Source organism: Spermophilus citellus (assembly GCF_964194105.1).
Source record: "Spermophilus citellus genome assembly, chromosome: 9".
Classification (NCBI taxonomy): Eukaryota; Metazoa; Chordata; class Mammalia; order Rodentia; family Sciuridae; genus Spermophilus; species Spermophilus citellus.
Genome location: NC_138191.1, coordinates 27,414,924 through 27,442,709, shown reverse-complemented (window position 1 = coordinate 27,442,709; position 27,786 = coordinate 27,414,924). Strand labels below are relative to the sequence as shown.

General features: G+C 40.3%; 1 protein-coding gene across 5 annotated transcripts in view; it reads right to left on the bottom strand.

Moving 5' to 3' along the window:
- The window catches only part of HENMT1 (HEN methyltransferase 1), a 64,489-nt gene extending 48,401 nt beyond the window's left edge, over positions 1–16,088 (bottom strand). Inside the window, exons 1-8 of one of the 5 annotated variants that reach the window (XM_081305913.1) lie at positions 14,814–16,088; positions 13,727–13,824; positions 10,142–10,270; positions 7,828–7,940; positions 6,649–6,783; positions 4,980–5,159; positions 4,123–4,300; positions 1,618–2,612 (exon numbers count right to left, since the gene is read on the bottom strand). In XM_081305913.1, the coding sequence (XP_081162039.1) occupies positions 2,187–2,612; positions 4,123–4,300; positions 4,980–5,159; positions 6,649–6,783; positions 7,828–7,940; positions 10,142–10,270; positions 13,727–13,789 (1,224 nt within the window). In that variant the 5' untranslated portion in view covers positions 13,790–13,824; positions 14,814–16,088 and the 3' untranslated portion in view covers positions 1,618–2,186. Of the gene's footprint in view, positions 1–1,617; positions 2,613–4,122; positions 4,301–4,979; positions 5,160–6,648; positions 6,784–7,827; positions 7,941–10,141; positions 10,271–13,726; positions 13,825–14,647; positions 14,747–14,813 lie in introns of those variants that run through there. The other 4 variants (XM_081305914.1, XM_081305912.1, XM_081305916.1 and 1 more) reach the window with 4 other exon arrangements.
- Between the last annotated feature and the right edge of the window lie 11,698 nt (positions 16,089–27,786).

Sequence of the window (27,786 nt, the reverse complement as noted above, 5' to 3'; positions counted from 1 at the left end):
AAGGGGGCTGGGATTGTGGCTCAGCTGTAGAGCGCTCGCCTAGCACGGGCAGAACCCGGGTTCGATCCTCAGCACCACATAAAAATAAAGGCATTGTGTTGTGTCCATCTACACCTAAAAAAAAAATATTAAAAAAAAAGGTTGGGGATGTGGCTCAGTTTATAGCAGCACAATTCACAATAGTTAGACTGTGGAACCAATCTAGAAGCCCTTCAATAGATGAATGGATAAAAAAAATGTGGCATTTATACACAATGGAATATTACTCAGCACTAAAAAATAACAAGATCATGGCATCTGCAGGGAAATGGATGGCATTAGAGCAGATTATGCTAGGTGAAGTTAGTCAATCCCAAAAAACAAATGCTGAATGTCTTCTCTGATATAGGGAGGTGACTCAAAATGGAGTAGGGAGGAAGAGCATGAGAAGAAAATTACCTCTAGATAGGGAAGAGAGGTAGGAGGGAAAGGGAGGGAGAAGGGGAATTGCATGGAAGACGGAAGGAGATCCTCATCATTATACAAAATAGATGTATGATGATGTGGGGAGGGAAAGAAATGTGTCACATTAGATTGGGTAAAGAGAAGGGAGGGGAGGGGAAGGCAAGAGGGGATAGGAAGGGCAGCAGAATAAAATAGACACTAGTATTGCTATATGTATACCTGTGTCTGTATAACCAATGTGATTCTGCAACCTGTACACTCAGAAAAATGAGAAATTATACCCCATTTGATTCAAATGTATGATATGTCAAGATCATTGTACTGTCATGTGTAACTAATAAAAAATAAATAAATATAAAAATAAATAATTTTTTTAAGGGTTGGGGATGTGGCTCAGTGGTTAAGCACCCCTGGGTTCAATCCCTGGTACCCTCAGTTTCTGGATGAACATAGTCAACTTTGGAGAAATATGAAAGGGCTGACCCTGGATAGAAAATGTGGCCCTAACAAAGAAGGGAGCCCTAAGGTGAAACTTGTGCAGAGGCCTAGAAAGGTGAAGACAGAGGGATTTGGGGATGGGTTGGAAGGATACAAATCTCTTAAATCATGTGCACATCTGAACATAGGTGAAGTAGGTGGGGATTAGTTTATGAAATTTAAGGAGAATCAGCTGGGTAGCAGTGGTTATGTGGTTAAGACTTTTCTAGAATCTCTTCTTTGTTCCCCACTGTCACCAAATCCACTTTTCAGATTAACCCTCCAAAGCTCAGCTTGAGGAGGCCTTCCCACAGGAGGACTTGCCCAGGGACTAACTCTGCTCTGCCACAAGGCCCATCTCCAGGGTATTCCAGGTGTGATACCATTTGCCACAGGTATACATTCTCGCCTTGTTCCTTAGAAGACCACCAAGTATGCACATGGCCTCCCAAACACAGACCACATACACTCCAGCTTCCCTGGCCATACACTTCATTCTAGTCAACAGGAAGTATGTTCCCAACTTGCAGCAAATCATACTAGGCAGCTGGCATGCCACTTCTCCCTTTTCCTCTCTTTCTGCTGGTATGGAAAATACAAGTGGTAGCTGGAAGTCAAACCTCTATTTCTGTCCCTAAGGTAAACCACAGTAGCAACACAGACACTGGGGTCCCAGAGGTGGACCTCTTGACTTACCATTGGATTCCTATGCCAGAAAAGGACAGAAAAAAAACTCATTAAACCGCTGCTTCCTCATGATGAAGTGATGGACAGTGGTGACATCATGAAGAGACTTCTGCACCCTTCAAACATCTGCATTCTTTTTTTGTATGACATTTTAGGCCAAGTATAGGTAAAAATTTGGCCCAAATAATCCTAGAAAGATTTTAAAGCAACTCATAACCCCTGGGAATAGGTTTTAAACAGTGTATTTGATCACTTTAAAAAATTTTTAATGCTACTTCAACACATGGCTCTAACACCAAAAAAAGGGTGAGTTCAAAATTAGTACATCACCATATCCAATTTCCTCATTCTTGAGAACACAAAGAAAAATTCCAACTTATAAAGGAAAACACACTGCATTTAGTTAAACCCTAAAATCTTTCTCAGGTAAAGTGTAGTCAGGCGCATCTGTCCACCAGTTTAGGAGTGTCTTGTGTTAAAACTTTTAAAATGTTACTTGAATTATGACAATACAAAGTTTAAATTCTAAGTAAGCCCAACTATCACGGAGTCCTTGAACTTTAGGAAATGCAGATGGCTCAATAATCTTCAAACTGATAATCCCAAGATTTATACAGGTCGTCCATGACTGCAGAACCATCACTGCTCAGCTGCACCGAGTCTGCGATGAGTGATCTCATCCTCTCCTCAGTCACACGTAAGCGGTGCACTTTAGGATAAGCAAGGAGTCTTTGCAGGGGTACGAAAAACTTATCTCCTTCACAGAAGGGTTTTGGAGAATTCTCTATCCTGGCTTCTTCAGCCTCTGTGAAGACTGCTCCCAACACTACTTGGGGCGGACCAGAAGAGTCAGTGTTGTCTGGGTCACTGCACAAGTCCTTCTGTTCTCGCAGCATTCGCTGCTGTCTCAATCTCAGCCGTTCCACTAGTATCAACACTTCTCCAACCAATACAAATTTGAGCATCTTCTCCTGCTGTAAACTCGGGTAGGAGGTCTTATAAACCTGAACAGAAGAAGACAGAATGTAGGAAAACTTTCCAAAGCCATCAGTAATTCTTGTCACATAAAAATTAATTATATATACATATGGGATGTATGTCAAATCCTCATTGTAATGATTCAATTATAATGGGAGTCAAACTAACTTACATACTGACATTAACTATCTTGTTTACTTTCAATTCTGATAACCAGCTGTCCCCTAGCCAGGTCTTACCAATTCATATTAATCCAATATTTCTAAAGGAAAAGGGTGAAAGAAAAAAAAAACAGTTCAAATTGGGCATGGTGGCACATGCCTATAGTATCGGCCACTTGGGAAGCAGGAGATTGAGGCCATGCTGGGCAGGACAAGACCCTGACTTTAAAAAAAAATAATTAAGGGCTGGGAATGTGGCTCAAGCGGTAGCGCGCTCGTCTGGCATGCGTGCGGCCTGGGTTCGATCCTCAGCACCACATACCAACAAAGATGTTGTGTCCGCTGAGAACTAAGAAATAAATATTAAAAATTCTCTCTCTCTCCTCTCTCACTCTCTAAAAAAAAATAATAATAAAAATAAAAAATAAAAAATAAAAAAAATAATTAAAAGAAAAAAAAAAAAAACAAGAAAGGGTTCAGTTAAGGGGAAAAAATGTGTTTCTCTGGCAAGATCAACTGTATTTCGTGTGCATGTGTGTGCTGGCAAGGGAACTCAGGGCTTTGCACAAGCAAGGCAAGCACTCCACCACTGAGCTACACAGCCCAGAGCCTGTTTTTGTTGTTTTGTGCAACACCAGGGTTACACCCAGGAACATTCTACCACTAAACTTCATTTCCAGCCTTTTTGTTTGATTTTGAGACAGTGTATCCCTAAGTTGCCTGGGCTGGCCTCAACCTTGCAGTTCTCCTATCTCAACCTCCTAAATTGCTGGCATCTCATATGTATCTTATCACCACACATAGCTATTGGAAGCTCAGTTCTAATAGTCATTTCCTGACTGGAAAGAAGCTACTGCTGGCTTTCTCTTTACTGCTGATAATCCTGAGAGCTCACAAAGGAGGCTTTTGAAGTACTCTAACAAGACCCCAGCAGAAGATTGTTCTCTGTATTATACCTTGAGAAAGACCAAGAGGCTAGACAAGCCCAAAGGATGCCTTAGACTAACTCTACTAGCATTCGAGAGTCCTAAAGGACCTTCCTATGAGCCTCAAAATAAGTCATAAGGGCTGGGAATACAACTCAGTGATAAAGCACTCGCCTGGCATGTGCAAGGCTCTGGGTTCTATCCTCGATACCAGGAAAAAATAAGATCATGTACACTTATCTTTACTTTGGGGACACTTACCAAAAACAAAGTTCAACATCTTTTTGGGGGGGCTGGGAGTACTAGGGGTTGAACCCAGGGGTACTTTACCACTGAGCTACATCTCCAGCCCTGTTTATTTTGAGACAGGGTCTCACTAAGTTGCTGAGGTTGACCTCGAACTTGTATTAATGTACTTCTGCCCTGACAGCTACCTCACAAATACTCACAGTTTCATAAACATGTTGATCATGCTGCTCTGGAAAGCACAATTCTGTTACCTTCCCACTATTTTTCTGGAAGACACCTATCTGGGTACAATAGCCAACATGCTCAGCTCCAGCTGGTGGTTCCCCTACCCCAGTAAACTCCACAGAGTAATGATAACGATTTGCCACTTGTAAGGCCCTGAAATCAAAATAATAGAAATCATTTTACTAAACAAAGTTATTGCTAAATAATTAGAGTATTGCTAAATAAATTCTAGTCAATAGTATTACAGATAAATATAATGAATCAAAATACTTTGTTACACATCCTCACACTACCACACAATGCCACAAAGGGTTTGTTTGATTTCTATGATGCAGGAACAGCCAACATAGGGCCGGTTTCCAAGTTACCACAAAAATATGGACAAGCCAGAGGTGGGGTTGTGGCTCAGTGATACAGTGCTTGGCTAGCATGCATGAGGTACTGGGTTTGTTCCCCAGCATCACATAAAAAACAAATAAATAAAAGTATTGTGTCCATCTACAACTAAAAAAATATTTTAAAAAAATATGGAAAAGCCTAATGCAGTGGCACATGCCTATAATCCTAAAGGCTTGGGAGGCTGAGACAGGAGGATCACAAGTTCAAAGCCAGCCTCAGCAAGGTCCTAAGCAACTTAGTAAGAGCTTGTCTCAAAATAAAAAATAAAAAGAGCTGGGGATGTATCACAGTGGTTAAGCGTCCCTGGGTTCAATCCCTAGTACCAAAGAAACTAAACAATTTAGGTAAGAGATAGGTATCAGGGTTTACTGCCTAGGACTTTTAAAAGCGATTTAAAACAACAACAATAACAACAGAAACCTTCTGAACTTACCAGGTCTGAAACTCCATTCTGTTCCACTCAAATTTATGATCAGCATCTCTTAGGGTCACTGTGGGAAATAGCGGGTTGAATTCAGAGTTTGGTGTGCTGATGACAATCATGGCTGGAGACAGGTACCCAAATACCACTTCGGGAAATCTAGCCAGATCATCTGAATTCAAATGTTCTATTCTAAAATGGTTAATGGGAAAGATAATTAAAGTAGCTTCACTGACAAATGTTTCCCAAATTGATTTAGTAAAAACAGTGACCATCTGGAAAATCAATTTCTTCAACTATGCAACAATGCTATGACACAATAAAACAATTATTCACATATTCTAATCTTGCCCTACCCACAACTCTACCCATAGTGTTCCCTTAACCAAGGTCCTCTGCTGTGCTCTATGGGACTCTATCATACTCCTAAAAACACGTTATCTGAGTTTGTACCTTCCCCATATAAATATACATCACTTCTTGATAGTGCCAAAAATGCATACCCTGAGGCGGGGAGTGGCACTCAATGGTAGAGCATTTGTTTAGCACAAAGCCCTAAATCCAATCCCCAGCCCCTCCCCTCAAAAACAGCCTACCCCAAATCAAATGAAATAATAGATAAACCCAGATTAAGGGATATTCTTCTACAAAATAATTCACATGTATTCTTCAGGAATAAAGGGCAGGGCCAGACCCAATGGTGCACACCTGTAATCCCAGCAGCTCAGAAGGCTGAGGGAGGAGGATCACAAGTTCAAGGCCAGCCTCGGCAGTTTAGTGAGACCCTGTCTCAAATTAAAAAATAAAAAGGGCTAGGATGTGGCTCAGTGGTAAAGCGCCCCTGGGTTCAATCCTAGTATCAAAAACAAAAAACAAAAAAAAAAGAAGGCTAGTTACATATAACCCCATGTCTTAGAAATACAAACTGAGTGTTTACAAGAGCAAAGGGCCATGATGTGTAAAACCTACCCTTAATTAGTTCCATAAAAACTGGATAGGTGGGGAGAATACACAACTACAATTGCAAACAAAGGAGTAAAACATTCACAGGTGAATCTAGATAAAGGGTATGTGGGTATTCTTGGTACTCTATTTTTTGGGAACTTTTCTGCACTTTTGGAATTTCCAAGTAAAATGCCAAAGGAGAGTAAAAAGATATTCCCAACTGATGAACATTTTTCTTTACAAATATAAAGCCTAAATATTTAAAACACCAACCGGAAATGGTGGCACAAGTCCATAATCCCAAAAGCTCAGGAGGCTGAGGCAGGTGTATTACAAGTTTGAGGCCAGCCTGGGCAACTTAATGAGACCCTGTCTCAAAAAATAAAAAGAACTGGGACTGTAGCTCAGTGGCAAAGTGACCCTGGGTTCATTCAATTCCCAGTACTTAAAAACAAAAAACAAAAAACAAAAAACACCAAGAGCCTAGTTCTTTTTTTTTTTTTTTTTTTTAATACTGAGGATTGAACTAAATGATATTCTACCACATTTCCAGCCTTTTTTTTTTTTTTTTAAATTTTGAGACAGGGTCTCATTAAGTTGTACAGGCTGACCTAGAACTTGTGATCTTCCTGCTTCAACCTCTTAATGGGCTGAGATTATAGGCAAGCACCACCGTACCCGATTTTCATACTTTTTATTTAAAAAAAAAATGATGAATTAACAGTTTAAAACTTACAATTCAATGCATGTTATCAAGTCAAATCCAAGCAAACGAGAATCTCTCTCCACAACAGAGCCATGATACAAGATAACAGTCAAATCCAGATCTCGGGGCTTTACAAACTCCCCCAAATAGGGAGACAACTGATGCCTGCAAAAGAATTGTCACATAAGAAACGTTCTGAACACAATCCATTTAGAAACTCTTGGTCTGAGCCTATAGCTCAGTGGTAGAGTGCTTGCTCTGGGTTCCATTCCTAGCACCATATTAAAAAAAAAAAAAAGTTCTCTTCAGAGAGAGAACTCAAATCCTTAGATAATCATCTTCTACCTACAATAATCTAAGTTTGACTCAGTCCATTCTCCTGTCTTGATGTAATAAACACTGGGTCATAGGGCAATTTGCTCTCATTTTGGGGAATTACTGGGCAATGAGAACAAGATTTTGGCTAGGCATGATGGCACATACCTGTAATCCCTATGACCCAGAAGTCTAAGGCAGGAGAATGCCAAGTTAGCAAGACCCTATCTCAAAATAAAAAGGAGTTTGGATGTGGTTCAGTGGTAAAGCAACCTGGGTTCAATCCCCAGTACCCCCCACCCAAAAAAAGAGAATAAGATTTTGAAAGGCTGGGGATGTGGCTCAAGCGGTAGCGCGCTCGCCTGGCATGCGTGCAGCCCGGATTCGATCCTCAGCACCACATACAAACAAAGATGTTGTGTCCGCCGAAAACTAAAAAATAAATATTAAAAAATTCTCTCTCTCTCTCTCTCGCTCTCTATTTAAAAAAAAAAAGATTTTGAATATTTGATATTGTTCTCTTAATATTTTTGGTCTTCTGGTTCATTTTGGATCAGTGACTTTTCAGTTTTTTGTTCTTTAGAAGAAAAACATTCTCAAAATAATCTGTGAATATCTAACATAAATATAAGAAAAATGAAAAAGGAAATGGTAGCATAAAGGTGCCAAGTACAAGGAATGGCCTCATAACCCAACCTCAAACTAAATCCAATCATAAGACACAGCCCTCTCCCTAGAGGGAGACAGGCAGACATTAATTCATTCATGAGAACAGAGCCCCCAGAACTTAAGTGAGTTCCACTCGGCCCCACTTCTTCACAGCTGTTTCATTTTAGCACCACCACATGAAACTCTGGGGGATGAACCATATCCAAATATAACACTAAATATTACCCATTTGACTGCAATTTTTCCTTATCGATATCTACTCCAACAAGCCGTTGAATACATGGGTAGATTTTCAGCAGCCTTAGGAGCTCTGTGTCACCACATCCCAGGTCTGCAACCTGTAGATGAGACAAAATGTCATTTCAAAGACATTTGTAACCGGAAAAAGTATGAACAACAACAACAACAAAAAAAAAAAAAAACGGAGTGGGGGATTGTGTCAGTAATAAAACCACAAAGAAACTATTATGCAGGACCATTTTTTTTTTTTATAAAATAGTATTCACCAAGACAGGTATGGTGGCACATGTCTATTATTCCCACCAACTTAGGAGGCAGGAGGATCCTAAATTTGAGGCCAGCCTTAGCAACTTAGCAAGACCTTGTCTTAAAATAAAAAAAATAAAAAGGAATGGGGATGTAGCCCAGTGGTAAAACACCCTTGGGTTCAATCCCCAGTACAGGGGTGAGGAGTAAAGGTGAAAGAATAACACTGACAAAAAAATAATAATAATTTGAATTTCATAAACCTGTAGACAAATAAGTATTCCAGTTATTTGTTTTGTGGTGCTGGGGTTCAAACCCATGGCTCAATCATGCTAAGTAAGCAAGTACTACTTCCACTGAGCCACAGCCCCTACCACAAATAAGTATTTGACTAATGAGAAAGGCAGAAAGATTAGATATATACTCAGTTTTCCCATTCAGAATCAGAACTTGGGAGTCAAATATTCTTAGTATCATACTTCAGCAGACTGAGCTCTCTAAAACTTGCTTTCATTCATTTCTGAATAGTTTATTTGAAATAACAATCACAAACCATATGATATCCCATAATGAACTCGAGTTGACATTTCAGATTCTTCAATTGAATGCATGTGCCTTTATGGCTACAAAGACATAAATAAAACCTGCACCTTTGTGCACATGTGCAGAAACAGCTATAGTGTAAAGAATCTTAACTGTTTTCAACATCAAGCAAGAAAAAAAAAAAAAAACTTTCAAGAAATTCACTTTACCATTAACTAGTCCACAGCCAGAGCATCAAATCCATTAGGATGGCAACAAGTATATATGTTCTGAAATCATGACTTTCCCCTGAGGTTGATGAGCAGACCTGATATCATCCAATTTGTTACTTTTTTTTTTTTTTTTGGAGTCAGAGTCTGGCTGTGTTGCCCAGCTGCCACTGAAATCCTGGACTCAAGCAATCCTCCTGTGTCAGCCTCCAGTGACTGGGGCTAAAGGCATACACCATCAAGGCTCACTTACTATTATCTAATTTAAAAGAACCACAGTACTTATGAACATAATATCAGTTTGCCTGATGTTCTAACTAAGCACTTTAGAAATATGGAAACAATAAGATCACTTTCAACTGCAAAAATCAAGATTTTTCACCCAGTGTAGTGGCGCATACCTGTAATCCCTGTGGCTTGGGAGGCTAAGGCAGGAGGATGGCAAATTCAAAGCCAGCCTTGGCAACTTAGCAAGACCCTGTCTCAAAAAATAAAAAGGGCTGAGGATGTGGCTCAGCATTATGTTAAGTACCCCTGGGTTCAAACATCCCTAGTACCAAAAAAAAAAAAAAAAAAAAAAAAAAAAAAAACTTCCAAAAATTCCTCCCCATAATCAACCTGGTTAGAGTAAATTTTCTTTATTTGTTTTTGCAATTTTTTTAAAGGATAGAACCCAAGGCATTATATGTGCTAGGCTAGCACCCTACCACTGAGTCACACACACACCTTACTATCCTTTCTTACTACTAGTTACTTTCCCACTTTGTAACTTTCTTGACTCTTTCCTATAAAAGGAAAGAAAAAAAACTTTTGCTTAACTCAGATACTGCATCTTCGAGTCAAGGTATTTTCCCCATTGCAAAAATCCTTCTGAAAAAGATCTCCTAGCAGGTGTGGTGATGCATATCTCTAATCCATCTCTAATCCCAGATACTGGGGAATCTGAGACAGGCTCAATATTTGAGGCCAAACTGGGCAAATTAGTGAGACTTGCCTCAAAATAAATGAAAAGGGCTGGGGTTTAACTCAATGATAGAGTACCCCTGGGTGCAATCCCCAGTACTGCAAGAGAAAAAAAAAAAAAAAAAGGTATGTCTGGGCACACCTGTAATCTCAATTTTGGGGAGGCTGCAGCAGGAGGATCATTTAAGCATACAAGTTTAAAATAAGCCTGGGCAATGCAGCAACACCTTTTTCTTACAAAAATTAAAAATTAAATTTAAAAAGTCTTTCCTTACTAGTGTATTTGACAATATAATAAGACAGTCTTAATAGTTATATGTAGGCAAAAAGATACCTACCTTCTTGGGTTTATGTTGATCCACAAAATCTCTAACAAACTGGTATCGTTGTTTGTATAGTGGAGGTTTAAACTTAATTACTTTCTCAGGACAAACTTCTTCAAAATTACCATCAATCACACTATTGCACTGAAAGTTTTTAAATAAAAAAGAAGAGTTCTTAATCATGCATGACTTCAGAAATTAAATTCACGGAGAACTATCATTATGGAGAATACACAAGTCATCAAAGACCCCTGTCCTAACATCATTAGGCAACATCACATCTCCTCCACCGTTCCCCTCCTGCATTTTAGCAGGTGAGAATCAGGCTAGGTCCTTCCCCTAGCTTAGTTTCAGCTGAAAGGAGCATTACTAAATGATGCATTTAATAAAAACAATTAGAAGCCTCCTAAACAGAGGGCCTTTATGGAGTCAACTGCCAAAGCCTGTGGTCTGATTAGAAGACTGGAAAATGTTTGTCAAGACTCTCCAGTAACCTCTCTCAGGTTCCTCAGTGACTACTTCTCTACCAGACTTTGACCTTAGTCCCAGTTCAATCTTTAATCTGCATCGCCCAGTTTTAGTAAGAATTCTGCTAAATCAGTTAAAAGAAAATCTCACCCACTGGATATCTAATCACCCTCACAATCAAGTTTTCTTAAAATATTTTGTTGTAGTTGGACGCAATACCTTGATTTTTATATGGTGCTGAGGATCAAACCCAGCACCCCACATGTGCTAGGCAAGCACTCTACCACTGAGCCATAACCCCAGTCCACAATCAAGTTCTTCATTCCCCATCCTTAATGTATATCTAAGACCCTGGTCTGCCCTCAGCAGGAATCCTTTCTAGTCTGTTTAGCAAGAACCCTGCCACCCACCCCATCCTGATGAATCCTCTTAATTTTCCATCCACTACCCTACTCTCTCACACTCTACTCCTTAGATACATATTTCCAGCTACCTTTGCTGTACTTATTCACAGTTAAGCCCTGTCAGCAATGTGCAAGAGTCCTAAATAATCTTTTTCTTTAACAGACCCCCAACGGGGAAAAAAACAGAATTTGTAAGATTAATCAGTGAAAGCTTTTACTGCTGACTACTGTTCCTATATACCAATATCACAAAGCATTGGACAAAAAGGCTCTTAATATCTAGAGTAATACTGTCTAAATAAAATACAAGCAGGGCTGGGAACTTAGTTTGGTGGTAGGACTTGCCTAGCACATGTGAGACCTTGGTTCCATCCCCTGCACCACAACACAGGGACCACACATGCTAGCTAGCAAGAGCTCTACCAGTGAGCTACAGCCCTAGACCCAAATACTCATTTTTTAAACTTAAATTCAGTTCCTTCCTCAGTTGCACTAGCCACAACTCAAGCATCCACTTGCCATGTATCATATATACAGATTGGACAACAGGGATCTAAAGCCTAAGTACTGCAAGTGTGGTCTGTTCCCCCACACCGCCAAAAAGTGGCATCTCCACCTGGAAACAATAAAAATGCAAATCCTTAGCAGGGCAAGGTTCCTCAAATCTGTAATCCCAGCTACTCAGGAGGCCTTGGCAGAAGGATCAAAAGTTCAGAGCCAGTCTGGGCAATTTAGGAGACACTGCCTCAAAAGGAAAAGGACTGGGGGTGTAGCTTAGTGGAACAGTATTTGCTTTGGTGTGTGAAAGGCCCTGGATTCAATCCCCAGTACTATAAACAGTAAAAAGAAAAAAAGAAAAAAAAAAACACTTTCTTGGGCCTTATCTCAAATCTCCTCAAACAGAATCTGCTGTGTAAAATCTACAGGTGATGGAGAAGGGACAGGTTGGTAAGAGGGAGATTTTCAGGGCATTCAAGTGGCATCCCTTTTTTCCCCCCTTACATCCTTTTCAGTCATCTTTATGGTAACTGTAGACAATGGCACTGGGGGAAGGGGGTGTCATTTAATGTGCAGATGGTATTTTTGTTTTTGCAGTACTGGGGATAAAACTCAGGGACATGCTAGGCAAGTGCTCTCCCACTGAACTACATCTCCAGCACATGCAGATGGTATTATAATGAAGTTAGAGGGTATCTAAGAATCAGTCACTCTGGCGGCCATCTTAGGTCCAACCACTTTCAGGGTAGAAATTTAGCTACATCACCAAGGCAATGCACGTTAGGGAGGGGAAATAGAAGTGAGATAGGGATTTAGGATAAAAAAAGATACAGTGAATCTTAAAAGAAACTCCCAAGAGCCACTAAGATGCAGAAAGCATGGTTGTAAATCTTCAGTGGCATGCCTTTGAAAAATGAGGAAAATACACTCAGGTGCAAAACTGTGCAGCTGCACCTTCAGTCCAGCCCCTAAATATAGCCTTTGTCTGGCTTATGCTGAAATTCTTTTCTACTACATATGCCAAGAAACCCACTGGTCCTGAATTTCCCCTCCCTTCTGGAAACTCCTTGAACCCTTGTCTGGAGGCACCTCTTCTCCCATAACAAGGATATAACATACTCAAAATTGAACAGTGGTTAAACAGATGGAAGTAGAAAAGTTAATTTTTATTTATTTTATTATTTATTTTTATCAACAATTGAACCAGGGGTACTTAACCACTGAGCCACATCTCCAGCCCTTTTTACTTTTTACTTAGAGACAAAGTCTCACTAAGTTGCTTAGGGCCTCACTAAGTTGCTGAGGCTGGCTGTGAATTCCTGATCCTCCTGCCTCAGCCTCTCAAGTCACTGGGATTACAGGCATATGCCACCACACCCAGGTTTATAATATTTATGAATTACTTTTGTATTTTAAAAAGGCCCAAATTTTAAAATGTTTATAGGAGGCCGGGATGGTGGCACAACCTGTAAACCTAGCTACTTGGGAGGCTGAGATAGAAGGATCACTTGAGCCCATAGCTACTATATTAAGATTTTTAACCATTTAGGTGGGGCTTCTCTTTAGAATACCAGGCAAAAGGGGGGAGATGAAATCCTTGGGATAAGATTAGGGAGGAGAAACAACTTTGGTAAAAATTAAAGGTAGGAGTGGCAAAAGTAATTTAGCCTAGCCAAGCCAAACCTGGTGGCACAAATCTGTAATCCCAGCAATTCTAGGGCCTGAGGCCAGCTACAGCAATTTATTCAGGCCCTAAGCAATTGAGTGAGACCCCGGCTCAAATAAAAAGGGCTAGGGATATAGCTCAGTGGTAAAGCACCTCTGGGTTCAATCCCTAGTACCAAAACAAAACATCTCCAGGCAATCCATTCATTTACATTAGAGACAGTGTTGGATTTGTTTTCCTGCCCCGCCCCTTTTCCTCAATACAGGGAGCTTTATCACTGAGCTACATCCCTAGTCCTTTTTATTTTTCATCCTAAAACAGGGTAGCTAGCACCTCTGTGCCCAGCTGAGACAGTTTTTTTAAATAAGTACCAACTGATGACAAAAACACTTTATATGCACAACTGTAGAAAATTTCATCAACATATAGCCTTCTTTCACTTAAGACCCCTGGAAATGCTAGAGCCTAAATGTGATGGATTTTGTATGCAATTTCCTCACAGTACACCACTGTAATAACTCCCAAGAGAAATAGAGGCAGGCAAGAAGGGTGGCATTTACCTACCTGTTCATTCTCTTCTTCCATCTTGTTTCCAGGTTTTGTTGAGAACAAATGCAGATATATCATTCAAGCTCTGTATCTGAGAATCAGCAGCGATTCAACTGTAAATACAAAATATTTACTTTTATTTATTCATTCATTTGTTTTTGAAGTACTGGCAATCTAACCCAAGGGTACTCTACCACTGAACTACATCCCTAGCCTTTTTTGTTTTGGTTTGGTTTTGGTTGTTTTTTGAGACGGACCTGGCTAAATTGCCAATCCAGCCTGGAACTTGCGATTCCCTACCCTCTTGACTCAGCCTCCTGAGTGGCTGGGCTTACAGGTATGCTCCACGCCCCTAGCCAAAACACTTGTTTTTTTTTTTAGACACCTATAGGAAACAGCTGGCCCAAATGTAAAGAGAGCTTTCTCCTCTATGTGTTGCTATGCAGCCCACAGAATTTACCTAAGTAGTATCGTTTCGGACATTAGCAAACAAGTCAGGATATCTTAACTTCACAGTATCAGACTCAGCTCAGTACAATAATACCCATTCTCTCCTTTTCCTGCTATTTGTTTAATTTGATGCACACTGAAACAAACTCCTGAGTTCTGCCTCTGCCTATTTCCCTGCTAAGATTCTCAACCTCATTCAAATTGCTTTCAATAACTCTATCAAACATCGTTAAATGAAATTTCGAAAGGGAAAAATTGCCCTTAGTAAGTCAAAAGATACTGCAACATCGATCCAATTCACTCCCGAACTTGAATTTAAATTTCTGGCTCTCCATGGCACTAGTCCCCATAAACTAGAACTTAGTCCGAAATTTAGGCACCATGTCAACAACTAGCTTTTAATAATTCCCTGACACGTATTACGAAACCCTGTTCATGCGAGCCTAGGCTCTATCTTTGTGGCACCTCAGTCCTAGCATCCGTTACCTTTGAAAAGGAAGTACACCAAGCAGAAAAGCAAAGAGCAGAGGATGGAGCGGATTAAGCAGAGCCGCAGCCGTATTTAACTCCAGGCCCCGCCCCCGACGCCCGCGCACGCGCAGCCTCGCTACGTGACGTTACCCGCCTGCGGCCACACCTGCGCACCTCATACCTGCACCTTCTGCTCTCCTGCGCTGCGCCTCGAAGTTTTGCGCTCTCGGCGTCGGTACTGGTTCTTAGCGTCGGCCCCGGCGTGCGAAGCCCCACAGTGCGCCTGCCCCATCCCTCCTTGCTCCTCACTCCCAGGTGTCGGTTTTGGGTTTTTTAACGGCCGCAGTGGCGCATGCCCCGAAGCTATTTTCAAGGTCCTCACCCGAACCCTGCCGGGCACTATGACCTCCACCCCGCCGCATCCCGAGCTCGCGCAGCTGTGATCCGCCTTGGCCGGGTCCCGTGACTGGTGAATGGAGAGGGCGCAGCACGGAGCTCGTCCGCAGGCCGGGAGTAAGTGTGGCTGTTCCGTTCGTGGTGTTCCCGGTCCGAGGTTCCCAGTTTGACCCAAAGACCTGAAAACGGTCCTGGCCAATGGAAAGCGGCTACCGGAGCAGCCGGGCTCAGCGCGAGCCTGCCGGCAGCCAGTGTCAGAAAGAGCCACCCCTCTGATCCCAGAACATTTATTTGTAGGAGGGACTTAAGCGACTGCTAGGCTGGTAAAGTTGGTCTGAAAACACCTGAACTCAGAAAAATGTTCTTTCAATTCCCAGCTCAACTCCTGCCCACCCACCCCAACTTCACATACACACAAATTGTGGAAAGAATGTCTGATCTCTCAGAAAACTTTAATAGTTTCCTCCTTTCTCTCAGAGACTCAACACTTATATAAATAAGTACAGCACTTACCTGTTGGTGATTAAAGAGGGTGGGGGAAAGGGGTGACGGTGTCTTTGAAAGAAATCTTACTCCTATTTTAGAAGTCAAAAGTTGGTGTTTACTATTGAATTAATAGCCTATTCATATACCATAATGGGCCAGGGATGTAGCTCAGTGGTAGAGGGCTTGCATAGTATATTTACATACCATAAAAGACATTGAAACTGTGTTTTCTAACACAGGCATGTAATGCCTACTGTATGCAAAAAAAAAAAAAAAATGCTAGCAGTTTTGGGGTAGCACAAAGATTGATTACACAAATCTTGGCTTTGGTAATTTGGAGTCTAGTCTTATGGACAAAAGTAGTGTATAACTCAAAGTGTAACTCAAGGTAAGCTTCACAGATGCAGTGATGATGTTACATCACAGTTTGAGAGATTCCTGTTGGCCTAGGGAAATGCAGTTGAAATACTCTTTGTTAAAGGAACAATTCCTTACTACAGGATTTTTTTTTATTATTTGTTTTATTTACTGGTACTAGGGATTTAACCCAGGGATGCTTTAGCACTGAACCACATCCCGGGTCTCACTAAATTGCTTAGGTTGGTTAAGTTGCTGAGGCTGGACTGGAATTTGTGATCCTCCTGCCTCAGTCTCCTAAGTGGCTGGGATTCCAGGCATGCACCACATTGCCCTGCTGACGCTATTTTTTAAATAAAACCTCTAAAAGTAAGTGATAGATGCATTTCTGGGTATCTACTAAAAAAGAATTGAAAAGGGAACCAAAGTTCTACCCCAAAGTTCACAGTGGCAATATTCACAGTAGCTAAAAGGTGGAAATGCCAGTAAATGAATGAATGGATAAACAAAATGTGGTGTAGATATACAGAGGGAAACTGTGGTCCACACCTGTAATTCTTAAAGTACATAGCAACACCCAGCTATATATTTATACACACACGTTATATATTAGATTATAAGAAATTGGCTCCTTGAGCCAATTTTTTTTACTTCTGTACTTGTGATTAAACCCTGGGTACTTTACCACTGAGCTACATCCCCAGCCGTTTTCATTTTTTATTTTGAGATAGGATCTCAAAATAAAAAATGAAAATTAAATCAAATTAAATTATTCAGGGCCTAGCTAAATTGTTTAAGCTGGCTTTGAATTTTCAATCCTCATGCCTCAGCCTCCCAAGTCCCTGAGTTTATTTGATTGTGGCACTGTACCCAGCATAAGAATAATTTAAAAATTAATAAATGAACTATGCTGGACTCCTGGATCTAGAGTTTCTGCCTCATTGGCTAGAAGTCCCATTTATGAACTTGTATTCCTTATGACCTGTTTCCTCCAAATTTGCCTATTTCACAATTCTCCTGATCTACCAGGCTATGAGCCAGGTCCCAGACCTCATCCTTAGCTGTATTCACTTCTGCCCTTCCCACATTTGGACAATCACCAAACTTGATCTTTTCAAGCTGTCACATGCATCTGTTCTTTCCAACAACCAGTACTTGAGTTTAGCCTTTGTCGTCCAATTTTTTTCATCATAACTCATTGTATCTTCCACCATATTATAATTTCCACTGAGATAGAAAGATGTATCTACATGAGTTTGAAGTCACATAAAACTTATGTACTGATTTTAGTACTGATACTACTCCTTAATGTTTGGAAATTTACTTATTCCAAGCACAGAGGTTTTTTGTTACTGTTGTAACTGTTGTTCATTCAGTGAAAAATAAAAAATGAGATTACCTGTTTGGCAAATAGGTGTATAGAGCACGTATTATGGAATGAATATTGGTTTGAATGAAAAAAGGAAGCGAGGCACAGTGGTGCATACCTGTAATTCGATAATCGCAGTGACTTATCGAGACTGGGAAGGCTAAGGTGGGAGGTTGGCAAGTTGAAAGCCAGCCTTAGCAACTTAGTGAGATCCTATCTCTAAATTTTAAAAAATGAAGTAAAAAGGGTTGGGGATGTAGCTCAGTAGTAAAGCACTCCTGGGTTTAACCCCCAGTATAATAATAATAATAATAATAATAAAAAAAAGTATCCTGAGCCAGGCACCATGATGTGCACCTGTAGTCCTAAACTGCTTGGGAGGTTGAGGCAGGAGGATCACTTCAGCCCAGGAATTGGAAGCCAGCTTGGGCCACCCCGTCTTTAAAAAAAAAAAGTTATCCTGATGTTAGCTTAAGCATGATGCTCACAATAAGATGAGACATTTGGAGATCTTGGAAAACAGTAATTATATTTTTGCTTTTAAGAAAAATGTAAATAGTTTGAGACCAGAGGAAAGATTGTGACAGATTAAGATCCATAAATTTATTCACACTCCTTTTGAGACCTGTGATCTATTTCTTATCCTTTTGAATCTATATGAATTGTTTTTGTTTTGTTTTTGTTTGGGTTTTTTTTTTTTTGGGGGGGTGCTGGGGATTGAACCCAGGGGCACTTAACCACTAAGCCACATCCTCAGCCCTTTGTATTTTTTTATTTGAGACAGGGTCTTGCTAAATTGCTTAGGGCCTCACTAAGTTGCTAAGGCTGACTTTGAATTTGTGATCCTCTTGCCTCAACCTCCCCAGCCTCTGGGATGATAGGCTTATACCACTACACCCGCCTTGTTTTTGTTTTTTTGAGATAGGGTCTATGTTGCCTATGTTGTCCAGGCAAACTTCAAATTCCCATCTTGCTGGGCTACCTCCCCAGACCTTACTGAAGTCCTCCCTAAATTGCTGAGGCTAGCCTTTTAACTTGCAATCCTCCTACCTAAGCCTCCAATATTTTTTTTTTTAAAGAAAGAGGAGAGGGAGAGAGAGAGAGAGAAATTTTTTTTTAATATTTATTTTTCAGTTCTCAGCAGACACAACATCTTTGTTTGTATGTGGTGCTGAGGATCGAACCCGGGCCGCACGCATGCCAGGCGAGCGCACCACCGCCTGAGCCACATCCCCAGCCCCTCCAATTTTACTGTATTACAAATTTATACTACCTTGCCCTGCTCAAAATAAGAAATTTTTTAAAAGGTGTGGGGGTAACCAGGCGCAGTGACACATGTCTGTAATTGTAATTTTATATGCATAATTTTTTAAGTTTTTCTGAAGCACATTGTATAAACTTCAGCCCTTTAAAAAATAAACTATATCTGACCACGTGCCTTTGCATATGGAGGATCACAATTTCAAAGCCAGCCTTAGCAATTTATTGACACCCTAAAAAAAAAAACTGTATCTGTACTGCCAAGATCAAGATCTGGAGAAAAACTGCTTCCACACAGCTCAATTACTCTGATCAATCCTGAATTTATTAGTCAATATTCTCCAGAAAAAAAACAGAAAAAACAAGCTGGGCGTAATGGCACACACCTGTGATCCCAGCTATTTGGGAGGTTAAAACTGGAGAGTTGCAAGTTGGAGGCCAACCTTGGCCATTTAGTAAGTCCTGTTACAAAATGAAAACTAAAAAGAACTGGAAATGAAGCTCAGTGGTAAAGCATCCCTGGGTTGAAACCCTAGAACACCAAAACAAACAAAAAATAGAATCAACAGGATGTGTGTTTGTGTGTGTGTGTGTGTGTGTGTGTGTGTATTTATATTTATATTTTTGTACCAGGGATTGAACCCACAGGAGCTTAACCACTAAGAAACACATCCCCAGTCCTTTTTATTTTTTGTTTTGAGACAGGGTCTTGCTAAGCTGCTTAATGTCTCACTAAATTGCTGAGGAACTTGCAATCCTTCTGCCTTAGCTTCCCATGCCACTAGGATTATTGGCATTCTATCATGCCTGGCTATATATTTTAATATATACACACATTCAAACATACTGAGAGAGATTTTATTTTAAAGAATTGGCTCCTTGAACCAATTTGTTTTCTTTTGTACTTGTAATTGAACTCAGGGGTATTTTTCCACCGAACTACATACCCAGCCCTTTTAGTTTTTGAGACAGGGTCTAACTAAGGGCCTCCTACCTGAGACTGACCTCAAACTTGCAATCCTCTTGCTTCAGCCTCCTGAGCCCCTGGGATTACAGGCATGCACCATCATGCCTGGGCTTGTGCCCAGTTCCCTAAAATAATTGGAAATAAGATTTAAGGAGCCAGACATGGTAATCCCAGCATTTTAGGAGACTGAGGCAGGAGAATCACAAGTTCAAAGCCAGCCTCAGCAATTTATTGAGGTCCTGAGCAACTTGGGAGACCCTGTCTCAAAATTAAAAAGGGTTGGGGATGTTGCTCAGTGGTTAAGCACCCCTGGGTTCAATCCCCATTACTAAAAAATTTAAAAAAAAAATTTTATGGAGTCTCTGTTTCAAAATAAAAAGGATTATAGTTCAGGCGTAAAGCACCCTAGGTTCAATCCCCAGCAACCATCAAACAAACAAACAATGAAAAACAGATTCAAAACAGTTCAAAATCTGAGGGATAGATAGGCAGCCTGGCCACTTGGGGAAGAGTTACAGCTCAAGTCCAGTCAGTCAGCTGAAGAATTCTCTTGCTGGGTGGAGGTGGGCATAGGTGGAGAAGGGATAGTGTGAGGAAGGAATTAGTATTTGTTCTATTGAGGATTTCAACTGATTTTATTAGGCCCAGCCACATTATATAAGGAGGATAGTTTGCTTTGTGATTTAAATGTTAATCTCATCCAAAACATACTTTCACAGATTTTTTTCAGGTTAATATTGGACCAAATATTTGGGCAACTTGGTCCAGATAAGTTAAAATAAAAAATGAAATCATCCATTACAATTCCATTTTCCCAGTACAGTATGCCAGTGCTTTGAGCAAATGATTTCCTCAACCCTGGAGCTTCACAGGGCTCAACCTCAGCAGATGTACTCCGTGTGTCCAGGTCCCATTTTTGGGGAGAGATAATCTAGTTAGCCCATGTTGAATAAGCCTCCATTCCTCATTCAGTCACATGTAATAGTGGAGGAGATGTTTGAGCTCATAGAAGTGTGTATTGTTGTTTCTCTAGTATTATGAGAGAGATGATTGGAAATATACAAGCACATCAAAGCCATGAAGTATTAAGCTTTCCCTTTTAGTACTTTTCTTTGAACCTCAGTTTCTTTATAGAATGACAATAAGAAATGTATTGGGATCAGGGTATACAGTGGTAGAACACTTGCCTAGCATGTGGGAAGACCTGGGTTTTTTCTATAGTGTTGGGGTTCGAATTCAGAGCCCCACATGTGCTAAGCAAATATTTACCACTAAGCCATACCCCAGCCTTGGAACCTCCTGGGTTTGATCACCAACACCAGAAAAAAAAAAAGTCAACATGACCCTTTAACACCAAATTGATGATCTGATTCCAGAAATAAGGTAGGCAACAGGAAAAGGTTTCTTAGAAATGTTCAGTCAGGGTTCTTACTTGCAAACAGTAGAATTCACTCAGGTTAGTTTAAGCAAATTGTGTTTTATTATAGGCTATCCATACCTAATCTCTGTCAACTTTATTTATTTATTTATCTATCTATCTATCTATTTATTTATTGGTACTGGGGATTGTCAGGAGATTAATTCTGGATATGGGCTGCCTTCATGCCTTGCTCACTTGTGAATCTAATTCTCCTAAGCATGTATCTAATGGACTGAGCATAGCTTATTTCTCACAGCAAGAATCTTGAGATTGTTCCTGGTGGTTGGATTATGTTCATAGCTCTTGTGACTGTGGAGAAGATTCCAAGTAAGACATAAGACATAGTAAAAGTGTAGCAAAATTTATTAGAAGGGCAAGAAGAAAGAAGGAAGCACCCTCAAGGGTGAAGGGGGTCATCTTAGAGAGGAGAGTGACAATTTCCTGCTTTGTTTCCCAGCTTTTATTGGAGTTAAAGGGGCAATTTTTAGAGGGTCTCACACCAACACCATTTATTAACTATAGATTGGCAGTTGGATTTTATCTGATTTTTAAATCCCTATTGCCTATGTCTTACTCATGAGTGTCCAACTGAAACTCACGGAGATGAAAATTTATAATTATAAAAAATTAAATAACATGTGAAGGACCTAAAGGCAACTTTGGTCACCCTTCTCTAAACCACGCAATTTTTATCTGGAACTTGACTTCACAGACCTTGAGACCATTGAGCTCTTCAGGGCAATCTTTTTGTTATCAAAGAGTCTTATGCAAATACTCCCCAGTCCTGTAAATAATATGCTATTCAGGGCTATTATCTTAAGTCAGTGTAGGACCAGGATTACTTTATATAATTTGTCTTTTTAAAAACATGTTGAGAGGCGGGGTCTCAGTGGTGGTGCACACCTGTAATCCCAGTGGCTTAGGAGGCTGAGGCAGGCGGATCACAAGTTCAAAGCCAGCCTCAGCAATTTAACCAGGCTCTATGCAACTTAGTGAGACCCTGTCTCAAAATAAAAAATGTAAAGAGCTGGCTCAGTAGTAAAACACCCCTGAGTAGTTCAATTCCCAGTACTAGGGGGAAAAAATGATCTTGGGACCTAAATTTTTTAGGGGATAGAGGTGGGAAGATAACTATCATGTGGAAAATTTTAGAAATGTAAGGAGGGTCTTCAACTACAAAACGGCATGATTTCCCCCCTTGGCATGTGGCTCAGTGGTACAGCACTTGCCTAGAATGTATCGGGATTGAACCCAGCACCACAAGGGGAAAAAAAAGGAAGAAAAGTATGCTTTTATGTCTCCAGCCACAAAAGCCATAGGAAGAGTCAAGAAGAGTTAGATAACAATTAATAGTTAAATAGTAACAAAACAACAATTAGTACTTTTATTATAACTAACATTTGCTAAACTATTGTGTGTACTCTAATGCTTTTCCCATATCACTCATTTAATCTTCCTAAGAATCTGCAAGCTGATTAATTACATTTTACAGATGAGAAACAGATTTAGTTACTCAGGATCATAATAAGCTCCATAAGCAGCACAAATGGGCTATAAACCAGATCATTTTGGCTCTCATCATACTTTGGTTGGAGCTAGGCGCTAAGATTTTCTCCCTTAGTGAAAAATGACCTTTGACAGGTTCAAACAATTTGTGCATGTGTGTGTGTCACAGGGCTGGGGAGTAATTGGGATTAAAAAGAGGGTCTCACACATGCTAGGCAAATGCTCTATCATTTTTTGAGACAGGATTTTGCTCAGTCATCCAAGCTGACCTAACTTTCCAACCTCCTGCCTCAGTCTCCTAAATATCTGGTTACAAGAGTGTGCCACCACACCTCAATTCAAATTCCCCCTCTGAATTAGCTTTATAATATTACTTTAAAAATTGTTTTTTAGTTGCAGATGAACATAATACTTTTATTTATTTTTATGTGATGCTGAGGATTGAACCCAGCGCCTCTTACATGCTAAGCAAGAGTGCTATCACTGGGCTGGGGATGTGGCTCAAGCGGTAGCGCGCTCGCCTGGCATGCGTGCGGCCCGGGTTCGATCCTCAGCACCACATACCAACAAAGATGTTGTGTCCGCCGAGAACTAAAAAATAAATATTAAAAATTCTCTCCCTCTAAAAAAAAAAAAAAAAAAAGAGTGCTATCACTGAGGTACCAGCGTAGCCCCATGTTACTTTTTCCTTTACTACTAAGCTGAATAGTTGTGACATGTGTTCATTCCCTATTTATGATTAACTTGTTTTGTTTTGTGTGGGTGTTGGAGATTAAACCCAGGGCTTCATGCATATTAAGCACTTGCTCTATCGATGAGGTATACCTTCAACCTGAGTTATGCTTTTTAACTTCAAGTGGAAGTTGAAGTTAACAAGACATGGCTTAACTTTTCAGCAATAACAGACTTTTTGTTTGCTTGTTGTGATATTGTAGATTGAACCCACCAGTGCTCTATCACTGAGCTACTATATCTTCAGCCCTTTTAAAATTTTGAGACAGGGTCTCACTGAGCTGCTGAGGCTGTCCTGGAACTTGTGATCCTTCTGCCTCAGCCTCCACACCTGCTCGGATTATAATTGTCCACCACCGTGCTCAGATAAAAGTGTATTGTTTATTTTTATTTATTTATTGGTACTGGGGATTGAACCCAAGGGTGCTTAAACTCTGAGACACATCCCAAGCCCTTTTTATTTAAAAAAAAAAAAATTTTAGTTTTAGATGGACACGATATCATTATGTATTTATTTATTTTTTAATGTGATGCCCAGGGCCTCATGCATGCAAGGCAAGCACTGAACCACTGAGCTACAACCCCAGCCCCCCCTTTTATTTTTTCACTTTGAGATGGGATCTCACTAGGTTGCTTACAGCCTCACTAAATTGCTGATACTGGCTTCTAACCTGAAATCCTCCTGCTTCAGCCTCCAGAGCCACTGGGATGATAGGTATATGTCACCCCTCCTGGCAAAAGTGCATTTTTTAAAACAATGAATTCTCAAATATGTTGGGGGGAATGATGAAAGGCCTAGGTTTGCATTAAAATAAGATATGGCTTGGGGCTCAGTGGTAAAGCATTTGCCCATAATGCAGGCAAGGCCCTGGGTTTGATCCCCAGCACTAAAAAACAAAACAAAACAAACAAACCTGCAAAACAGAAAAACAACTATCCTTTTTCTCCACCTGAAATCCCATTATCTGTCTCATTACAAGATAATGTCTGTCTTTGATTCATTCAAACTCCAAACAGAATAATTTTAGCCAGGTATAGTGGTGCTCAACTGTAATCCCAGCTATTTGGGAGGCTGAGGCAGGAAGATCATTTGAGCCCAAGAGTTCAAGATCAGCCTGGGTAACAAAGTGAGACTCCTGTCTCAGGGAGAAAAAAAAAAAAAGGCAAACCAACATTACAATGCCTCAAAATTGTCTACACTCTCCAGTCTGCCCCTCTTCTATAAAAAGGGGGTATAAAATAGTGAATTATGCTCACTTAGTGGGTCATTACACTATGTGATGTTTCCTATGTGTCCTTCTCCAATCAATCTATCTTTGTCAGTTTATTCCAGCAAACCTTCAGAGGATAGCCAGGTGTGGTGGTGCATGTCTATAATCCCAGCTACTAGAGAGACTGAAAAAGGAGAATCACAAGTTTAAGGCCAGCCTCAGCAATTTAACAAGACCTTGTCCCAAAATAAAAATAAAAGGGAGTGGGGTGTAGCTCAATGCTGTAGTGCTCCTGGCTTTAATGCCCAGTACCACACATAAATAAATAAATAAATAAATAAATAATAAATAAATAATTTGATCTTTGTACTAAGTTTCCAAATCCTCAGAATTTCCTGATTGATAATATTTTTGTTATTCAAATTGGATCCTGAGTGTTTATGCTAATTAGGCAGCTCTTGGTTGGCTTGTAAATAGCATAAGCTAATAAGATGACTCAGGATGGAGAAAGAACACAGTAAAATAATCAATCCTCTGATTAGAAAGGGTTGGAGTTTTGGGTTGGGATTGTGGCTCAGTGGTAGAGTGCTTGCCCAGCATATGGGAAGCTCTAGGTTTGATTCTCAGCACCACTTAAAAATAAATAAAATAAAGGTGTTGTGTCCATCTACAACTAAAAAATTTTTTAAAAAAAAATTTTAAAAGAAAGGGTTGGAGCTCTAAGTCCTGAGATATCATGGAGGGGGCTAGAGCAAATGATGCAGTCAATCGTACTTACTTAATGAGACTACAATAAAAACCCTGGTTACCCCAAGCTCAGGTGAGCTTCCATGTTTGGTAACTACACTGATAGGGTGTACTATCCTGAGCATTTGAGACTCTTGGAGATTTGGCCCTCTCTTCATTTAGTTGGTCCAGATTTGTGTCCTGTATGGTAAGTTGTAAGTACTACACTATTGAGTTATGAGTTATTTTGCAAACTACGGATTTTGAGGGAATTCTAGAAACCCAAAGTGTATAATCATTTCCCCATAAAAGCAAGTAGTCCTATAATCCGAAGGAATCTTGTTTCATCTTTTTATAGTGTCAGAGATTAAACCTAGAGACTTACCTGTGCAAGGCAAGAGCTTTATGGCTCAGTAACATCCCCAATCATATCTCATTATTTATTATTATTGTTGCTATTTTTGCAGTGCTATGGATCAAACCCAGGGCCTAGGATATGCTAGCCAATCACTCTACCAGAAAGCCACACCCCAGCTCCCATTCTCATTTGTTTTAATCTGCAATTCGCTAATGACATATGTTGAATATCTTTTCACATGGTTATTTTTCACCTGTAAGGTGTCTGTTAGATACTTAGCCCATTTGGGGAGGGGATACTGGGAATGAACCCAGAGTCACTTTACTACTGAGCTACATCCCCAGAACATTTTATTTTCTATTTTAAGACAGGGTCTCACTAAGTTGCTTAGAACCTAAGTTGCTGAGGATGGCCTCAAATTTGCAATCCTCCTGCCTTAGCCTCCTAAACTGTTCAGATTACAGGTAAGCACAGTGGTGCCTGCCTGCCTGTTTAGCCCATTTTTAAATTGGCTTATTAATTTTCTTTTTTGGTACCAGAGAATTGAGCCCAAGGGTGCTTAACCACTGAACCACATCCCCAGCCCTTTTTATTTTTTGAGATAGGGTCTCGCTAAGTTGCTTAGGACCTCACTAAGTTGCTGAAGCTGGCTTTGAACTTGTCATCTTTCTGCCTCAGCCTCCTAAATTGCTGGGATTACAGGCATGAGCCACCAAGCCTGGCTAGAGGATGATTTAACCAGAAGTTAGAGACTAGTTTATGCCATATAGCAAGACCCCATCTCAAACAAAATTTTAATTAGTTGTAAAGGATCTAATTTGTTATGCATTACAAATATTGACATTTGAAAATAATTTTTTTTTTTTGGTAAGGAAAGTTTATTTAGCTTACAGTTTGGGAGGCTAAAAGGTCACATAGCATGATATGGGCTTTGTGAGAGCCCTCTTGGCTGCATCAGGATTGAGTGGGCCCATTGTTTCAGCTTCTGGTAGTGTTATTCATGCTGACAGAATTCCAGGGTGACACAAGGCATCATATGGGAAAAGATGTATATCTGTGTGTATCTGTCTGCTCCACTCTTTTGAAGGTATTCAGTGAAGGCTGTTTCCTCTTTTGGAGGTGGCCTGCTCCACATACCTCAGAGCTTTACTTCTGTTTCACTGAATAAATCCTTTATGCTCTTTCTTTTTTTTAATTTTTAATTTTTTTAATATTAATTTTTAGTTGTACTTGGACACAATACCTTTATTTTATTTATTTACAAATAAATAAATAATCGATCATAGGTGCTAAGGATCAAACCTAGGCCTGCATTCTACTGCTGAGCCACAACTCCAGCCATATTTTTTATTTTTTGATACTGGTGATTGAATTCAGTGGATGCAGTCCTTTTTATTATTTTATTTTGAGACAGGGTCTTGCTAAATTGCTGAGGCCTTAAACTTTCAATCTTCCTGCCTTAGCCTCCCAAATTGCTGGGATTACAGGCATACATCACCACACCCAGCCCCTTTATGCTTTTTCTAATTTTTCTTGACTGAAATCCTTCTTTGGGGAAGACAAAAACCAAGGAACCTGACACATATGGTGCCATGACTCAGACTTGGCTCTGATTGCTGCAGAAACACTAAGCCACAAACCTCTAGATGTCTTTTTACTGGGTACTATCAACCTATTGTGCCTGAGGCCCTGCTGCCATTGACATCTCTATTAGATCAAGTGGGACAAAGATTTCTCAGAGTTAATTTGCCATCAAGTGCCTCCTTTTTGGCTAAAGCAAGGAGACTTAAAACTCCCTATTCAAATCCCTTGAGGATCTGGACTCAGAAATCTTTGCCCTTGTCCAGCAGGAAACAGTCCAAGTGGTGATGCAACACCTCAAAGCTAAAGGGTTTCAGAGTTCCAACTCACTGAGGGGGTAATGTTAGAGCAGGCAACTAGATAAGCATGATCAAGAGAAGTGGGGAAAGGAAATTCAAGTTCTGCCCCTGGACAGTACCCAACTGGCTGTTACATACCCAGTGACCGCCTTCTTGTGGTCAGATAGCTTCTATCAATCTGGAGAAAATGGATAATCTATGCTGTAAACATTTCCAGCATGACAAAACTAGTGTAGGCACACTGATCTATGGCAGGGAAGCACAAAAACTGCCCCAGATAAATAATTCATGGGGTATAAGAATCTCAAGCAGGCCATAAAAGCCCACAACACAGAAGACACAAAGCCAGTTCCTCTTATGGAAGTTGCTGCTCCACATGCCTCTGAGCATTATTTCCATTTCAGGAAATAAACCCTTTTTGTTTGCTGGGGTTTTTTTGTTTGTTTGTTTTTTGGTTTTTTTTTGCGGTGGGGTTACTGAATTAAG